We start from the raw sequence: 8,329 nt of genomic DNA on the forward strand, positions 1-8,329 counted from the left end.
CTATGATTTGGGTCTGGCGAAAAGCTTCAGCAGATATTTCCTTTGCAACATGTCAACCAACAATTGGTCCAGTTATCAACTCTACTTAAGTTTTGAACAACTTGACTTTCAAGATCTACACATCTACATGTGCCGATGTTTCCGTTTGTCAACGTTATATTTTAATATCTGTGCAAGAACTCGGCTAGCAGATGTTTTCGCATATAAAAGCTATCTTCAAGAATATATATATATTAAAAAGTGTGATTTCGAAATTATAATTCTCGTAAAGTTTGTTTTGTTTGTCATTAAGCACGAAGCTACACAATGGGCTATCTATGCTCTGTTCACCGTGGGTATCGAAACCCAATTCTTAGCATTTTAAGCTGTAAGACTTACCACTGAGCCACAAGGGTGCCTCGTGATTAAAAGCTACAAATAAATTTACGCAACTCTACTTTCAAAAGGTGAGCAGTACTAGTTTTTAGACCAACGGATGTTCAGAGATAAGTCTGAAGCCTTATAACGCTAAAAATGGAGCTTAGATATTCACAGTTGGTAGAACACAGATAGCCCATTATGGAGCTTAACAACAAACAGAAAACAAACAAACTTATCTTTCATACTCGTCATCAGGTAGTGTTCATAGACTACTGTCGTTTTGGAACTTCTTGAAACATTAAAAACATGAGAATAAGACGAATGTTCTGACACTTATTGATAAACTATGTTTGTTTTGATTCTTATGATTTCTATGTTACTGGAACTTCGAAGGCTCAGTTAAAACTATTTAAAATGTACGTTTAAAGTCTTACCAAAGCTCTTCGTAACTAATTCATGATTCACATCAGAATCTGTGTCTTAATAAGTTAACTCTATCAAACAACCACACAAATTCGAACGAGTTTCTAAATAAAAAAATAAAAAATAAAACACAGATCAAACCTCACGAATGTGGTCTCCAGGTTTTAGTCTTCCATCAACTGCCGCAGCGCCATCAGGATATATTTCATGGATTAAAACTGTTCTCTAGCAATGAAAAAAAAAGTATTGAATAATTCTCAATAGAGGCGGCAAATTTATGAATTACACTAAATAAATTAGTAAACTCTTTTGTAAAGCTAAACACATTCAATAAAATGACTTCACTAGAGGGCGTTATAAAATTCGCATGCATGAGGATTTGAAAAATGTCGAAATAACAAATTTGCACACTATCGTCATTGTATTAAAAGATAGCGATTTCCTAAACATTCAAGTATTTGTCTTAACCTCTCTAAAGCGATATAAAATTCGACATTATAAATGTGAATCATATTAAAAGGTGATTATAAAGAAAACATATATTTAAAATGATTATATCTTTAAAACTACTTGTCTCGTGGAAACAAAATTTCACCAGACGCACATTGAAAATCGAAAGTTTCAACTTGGTTCAGTTTGTTTCATAACCAATTTTATACTGCATGCCTAAATCTCTTTTTTTTTCAGTAAATTAGCGCTGCTTTTATTTCTCTTCTCTCCCTTTCAACAACACGAAGTTGATTACTTAAATAAAATGTGTCAGTGTGCAGGATAATATAAGAGCCATTGAACACTTGAGCGGAAAAAATGAAGTTTCCAGTAACTTCGTTTAGGGATAGGTTTAATACACTGATTGAAAATGGTGGAAAGGACAGTTTCTGTGACGGTGTTAGAAGCACTTTGTATCCAATCCAAACCCTTTTATAGTTTTAAATGTGCTTGTAATGAGAATTTGTTCCCCTGGAACGTGTACACAATTCTTAACACAATAATAATTTTTGATTTCCGTTCCCATTACGACCACCCTGTAGTTTAATTATTTTGTTTACTGGTAAGAACATTTTTGATAATAATAATAATATTGCTACGCTTTATCTTCAGAACGTGTTTGTTAATAATTCATTCACTGCTATATTTTGGTAGCAGCTACTATGTTTAATGATTTTAAAATAATGCAAAATGTTCGAAAATGTTTTATAAGCTCTTAAATTAGGCGTAGAAAGCAACACAAAGGCGAAAAGTTGATAACTTTCTCGTTAATGAAGGAAAATATTATGAACTTGAGATGCAAAATTTAACTTTTTATTGTTCAATGAATATTGAAAGTAACCGTTTCTCTAACAATTCATTTTTATTATACGGTAAGATGAAACTATGTTTACCGAATAAATAATATAAAAATTAAACTTTCGGATTCATGTGAACTATTAGTTACTAAAACTAAATATTCCGTTTACAATTTAATTTTATTCATTCATTTTTATATTCTGTGTTTCGCAGTCAAGTTTTCCTGAACTATAACGTTGTTGTATTAACAGCTGTACCCTTGTTTATTGTATTGTAATAATATCTTTCCCAACCATTGCAAGGAAAGCAAACAAACAAACCGTCACTGCCATTAAAACGCTGAATTATTGATTAATATAGTAATGCTCTTTTTTTTTAAATATAATTTTTTTTACTAATTAAATATTTATATCTTCTGGCAAATACGTCGAATGTTTGAAATGTTTTATCTATTTTATAAGCTTTAATGTCGAAAGTTCATAGTGTTGCTAATTTCAGGATATTGCTTACTTAAATATTTCTAAGATATTTGCTGTTGAAAATGACAAATCTGATATAATATCAGTAGAAGCTTTGTCAACTTCGTAAATATTACCGTTTTTATTTTGAAAAATCAAAGAAATGACTCACTAAAGGCGTATCATAACCACCAACGATGCTCAAACCAAGGCCACTTTTTTCTTTGATGATTTCTATAGTTACTCCTCGCCCTGGTAAAATCTCGCATGTTCTGGGATTCTGCGTCAAATCTTGTGAAGAAGAGGATGTCGAGGAAGAATCCTCCAAGATGCAAGTTTGAGATATGGGGGTGGTAGTGGTAGAGGTTGGGGAGGGAGAGGACAGGCGGGACAAAGAGGAGATAGCAGAGGATAATGGGTTAGTTCGAGATCGGAAGGATAATTTGGAAAAAAGAAAAGAATGTTTCGGTGTAGGGACAGCTGTAGAAACAAGTCCAAATAAATGTATAGTTATTCTTTGAAGCAGGTTTGAAGAACACGTTAAAATAATCGACACGTAACATAAACAACGACTTCCATACATTACTATTCCTAAACTTGTAATCGTGAAAGTGACAGGTAAATAATAATTAATTTTTCACAAATTTCACTTTATTAATACACATAGGAAAATGGAGCTATCATAGGCGACAACTAGTTATTGTGCATTATTGCATCGATATTTTTCAAATATCGAAATTAGATTTATTTTTCTAAGCACAAAAATAATCTAACTCTGGTTGTTCATTTTTCAGATAGGCTTTATCCTGATATTTTACTTAAGGCTCTAACGTGCGTTTATCACATCAGCTTTTGTTTCCACTGACTCCCCACCATTGACTACCACTTCTCTTCTACATAGTAATTTGTCACCCCTCGATCGATATAACAGGTGCTGCTATGACTGCTACAAACAATGAACAGATTCAAAACGATTTTCTGAATAGTTTAATACCAAAATCAATATTTTTGTAACCACGTATTGGAAGATGCTGTAGTCGATATATTCTATATAAATAAAATATATAGTTAAATTCATTCGTTCTTTATATATATATATACACACATAACACACGCACTGGTCTAGGCATGCACCCTATATAAATAGAATATATATATTTACGAATTAAGCTCATTGTTCTTTTTTTTTTCATAACACACGCACTGGTCTAAAAACGCACGCTTTACAATTAAAATATATATTTACGAGATAAACTAATTCGTTCTTTTTTATATACAACATACGCACTGGTCTAAACAAGCACGCTTTATAAGTAAAATATATATTTACGAGATAAACTCATTCGTTCTTTTTTTATATACAACATACGCACTGGTCTAAACAAGCACACTTATAATATCGAAACCATTTTCGAAAATAACTGAAAATCGTTATAACTTACGTCACAAATGATTTTCTAATCTTGTACAGATACAAACCTTGGTTTTTTTATAAATTAAAAGAAGTTTGTTGCTTTTGAAAAATTACGAATTCCGTACAATTCAATCAAAAACCAAAAGTAAGAACAGCTTGCTTAAAGAGAATATTCGTTACTGTTCAAAACGTATTACGGTGACATAAATTACTCATGATATAAGTATCTGTTTGCTTGTTTATCTGAAGTCACAGATCGGTAAACTCTATTGTTTACGACGCTAGAAACCGGGTTTCGATACCCGTGATGGGCAGAGCACAGGTAGCCCATTGTGTAGCTTTGTGCTTAACTTCAAACAAACAAAAAGGGACGGCAAGCAGTTAGTATCACCCACCACTTGAAACAGTAATTATTAACCAAATCGTAAAATTGACTGTCTCTCTTATAACGCACTCACAGCTGAAAGTTCGAAGCGTGTTTGGAACTATCACGTTTCGAACCCTAGACTTTCGAATCCCCAGTCCGATACGCAAACCAGTAGGATTTAGTCTGGTTTATTTTCACGCAAAGTCACACAATAGGCTATCCGTACTCCGGATAGATTTTAGCATTTTAAGTCCATAAACTTTCCGCTGACCCGCAGGTGGGGGGGGGGGACGCTAACCACTAGGACACTCGATTCAAAACGAAAGTGAAAACACATGATGTTATGTGCATGCGCAACATTTTAAAAAACGAAGCCGATTCGTTTTACTTTACAAAAACCCAATATATATATATAAGATTGTTACTCTTATAATCTTAAATGAGTTTTTACTTGTTTTTTTATCGAGTTTTATAACAGTTATGTAATTTCATGTCTAAGTATATTATTTCGGAACAACTTTGATCCTCCCCCCCAAAAAAAATAAACAAGATGAGGGGTTATTCGTGACTTTTACGAACTTTCTTCAGATACCAACCATTTATAGACTAAAATATGGATTCAAAAGTGCTTGTATACAAACTCAGCCTTAACAAAAAAAAGGATTTTTTTCTTTCTTTAAAACAATTCTCATTTGAAAACACGGTGGAAAATTCCAAAGCAAAACTGAAACCCAGCTGCACTTATTTCTGCTAACGTATACTTCCGGTTTATAAGTACTAAATTCAATTCTAATTGTAAGATTTGGATAAAAAATTTAGTTAAAATTAAGTGTGAAAATCAGAAGTTGAAACTCATTAACAATTTGCTATTTTGTTGTGATTTCTAACAAAATATTACACATTTAGCGAAGGTTTGGGATAGCTTTGTGGTGTTCTTGAATACCCCCCTCCCCCGGTGACTCAGTGGTAAGCTTGAGGGCTTATAACGCGAGAATTCGGCGTTAAATTCCTGTGGTAAGCTCATCGCAAATAGTCCACTGTTTTGCGCTTAAATAAAAGAAAATCAAAACAAAATATGAATGATATATTCCAGGCTTTGGTTTGGCAAAAAATATATATATTTCTATGGAATTCGTTTCGGAATAACTTAGAAACAAATAATAATATTAGTCTTATTATTCTTTACTCTGTTAATTAGATAGATAGATAGATCGCAGGCAAGATTTAAAAAAAACCTCGTAAATGAATTAGTTGTATTTGTATCAAAGGTACCTGTTGCCGTTCTTAATTTTAAACTACTAAAGACAGAGGAAAGGCAGGCAGTCAACAGCATCTTACCAACTTAAGGTACCGAATGTCACTCTTATAACTCATCCAGATTTCTATTATTTTGTGGTATCGTACGGATTCGAACCCGTATAGGTAAATTCGAAATCTAGATCCCTACCACACGACCAACCCATACCTATTGTCTAACACACCTAAAGAAAATCCTATTTACATAGTCCTGTCCGTTAATTTAATCTAGAAGATTAGATGACAGTTAAAAGTAAATGTTGTGCTGTATAAACTCTAACAGTTAAGCTTTTGTTTCAGCCACGTTCTTGTTATCGTTTGATATCATAGGAAAAGGTAGACGAAATGTTCTAAATACTTTTTCAAAACCAAAAAAGATAATGGGTGAAAGTTATCCACTAATGTAATAACTAATGCTAAACTTTAAATAAATTCTGTATAAACATTATTCATTAATATGCTTATCATAATGCATAAAAATCGAACGTTTCACTCCAATTTGAGGTTGATGTAACGTTTCAAAGTAATTGCCTTTGGGTATAAACGTCCATTAATAATCTATTTTTAATTCAATAATCACTTTAAGTTTTATTATTCTTAGATCAGGTGAATACCAAAGAGAATAATATTAATATGACGTAACAAAAATAAAAGTGAGCAGTAGAGAAGTTGGACATCTCGAGGAATCCCATGACATGTCATGTGATTATCTCATTACTTTATCTAACTGATCTTGCTTAAATTTATAAAGAAAAACAAGCCGGTTGTTGTTATGGAATTTTCAAAATCGACATAAAAGAACACGAAAATAATAAAACAAGGACCCGAGAGAAATGCGCGCTTATTAATTACCATCTGTTGTACTTAATTATATAGTATATTATTCTTAATTTAGGATATCGATACCCTAATTATTTTCAAGGCTTCGGGTGAAAAGGATCATAATTAAAGAAATATTTATTTATCTTACTGTTTTGTACACGGAATATGTCTGAAAAATTATAAGCGCCATCTTTTGAACAGCCTAATCTATTTAACAGTATGTATAATATTTGGTTTTGATTTGTTTATCTTATATTTAGACTGGGCTTTAAAATGAAAAGGAAGAGGTATCACATTTTTTGACACATAGTAGTTTGACATATTTAATTAGGTCGTACTTATAGCCATTCTAGAAAGCTACACGCTTCCCTGACTGGGGATTCGAGGTTCGGTGGGTTGCGTCCCTTTACCGCCACAGAAAAACATTAAAAAGTGTGCACCCTAACGGTCAAATCCCATTATTCAATTAGTTTAGCCAACGAGATGACAGTGTGTGTGTGTGTGTGATAATGAATAGCTGCCTCTCCTCTAGTCTATTACTTTCAAATTAAGGACGTCTAGCGCAGATAGTTCCCAGGTAGTTTTGAAAAAAATTAAACTAACAACAACAGCTTTAACCTTGAATTATTTGATAATGATAATAAAAAGGAAGACAGAAAGAAAGAAAAGAGTAACTTTAAGGCATGCAGTTGTCTTGTGAAGGAAAGCAAGTTAACGAACTGAATATCAACTAAATCCTTCAGTACGGAGCAAAACACGGTGAGTTTAAGGCATGCAGTTGCTTTGTGAAAGAAAGCAAGTTATTGACTGAATATCAACTAAATCCTTCAGTATTTGTTGAGTCTTGGCCAGTTTGTTTATAAAGGTTTCATTTTGACTTAGGATACAAGTGATATTTACTTTGATGCATAAGTAATCTTGTTCTAATCATTAAATGGAGAAAAAAAAGAGTGAAAATCAGTTTATGAAAAATAAAACATAAGAAGTTTTGAAGTCGAGAGGAAAATATTCAATATAGAAATATTGTTGTCAAAGTAAAGTGTGACAAGATAGAAAAGGCAAATTTTTATAGTAAAGTTAAAAACAACGACCTCTACACTTTGCGACTTCTTCAGGGCCAGTAGATATTAGAGCATGCTTGTAATGTTCTATTTCTCGAGACTGCCGTAAGGTGCCTCTAACAATATATAATCTGTTATTAGTTTCACTAGTTTTCTCATATTACAGTTAATGAACATTCATTTGATAAACAACATAATCACAACCACGATTCGTACAGCCATTAAACAATCCCAACTGACAATCAATACAACGCAAAAACCAAGTACAACACTGAATATTAGTTTATTCGTCATGCTCACAAACGAAATGTGCCAAAAAGCAAAGCTACGACAAACAGAGAAGGACGAATATGCCACACCAGAAACGTAGCCCATCAAATCATATTCAATATGTGTGGAGACGCATATACAGGAGAAACTATAAGACCTTTACACACGCGCATCTCAGAACACATCAGTGCATTGTATACTTATGACCGTGACAAAATAGCCCCAGCAGAACACTTCCTATACAAACACGGAACCCCAAACACAGAATAAAAACACAAAACTCAATAGTGAAGCAATAGTAATATTCTATATATTGTAAGAGGCACGTTACGGCAGACTCGAGAAATATAATTTCACCAGCAAGTTTATAATTTAACGAATATTGAAATATGAAAAAGTTTCATGTACTAACCCTGAAGAAGCCGCAAAAGTGAAACGTCGGTTAAAATAAAAGTTTTCTTATAATTATCTGGGGCCCGGTATGACCAGGTGGTTAGGGCGCTCGACTCGCAATCTGGGGGTCTCGGGTTCGAATCCCCGTCCCACCAAACATGTTTGCCCTTTCAGCCGT

At 33.1% G+C, this 8,329-nt stretch overlaps 1 protein-coding gene across 1 annotated transcript in view; it reads right to left on the reverse strand.

Moving 5' to 3' along the window:
• The window catches only part of LOC106457338 (inaD-like protein), a 71,167-nt gene that overhangs the window by 11,789 nt on the left and 51,049 nt on the right, over window positions 1–8,329 (reverse strand). Inside the window, exons 8-9 of the mRNA XM_022383224.1 lie at window positions 2,701–3,008; window positions 925–1,008 (exon numbers count right to left, since the gene is read on the reverse strand). Of these exons, the coding sequence (XP_022238932.1) occupies window positions 925–1,008; window positions 2,701–3,008 (392 nt within the window). The remainder of the gene's footprint in view (window positions 1–924; window positions 1,009–2,700; window positions 3,009–8,329) is intronic.

This window comes from Limulus polyphemus, unplaced genomic scaffold (genome assembly GCF_000517525.1).
Source record: "Limulus polyphemus unplaced genomic scaffold, Limulus_polyphemus-2.1.2 Scaffold318, whole genome shotgun sequence".
NCBI lineage: Eukaryota > Metazoa > Arthropoda > Merostomata > Xiphosura > Limulidae > Limulus > Limulus polyphemus.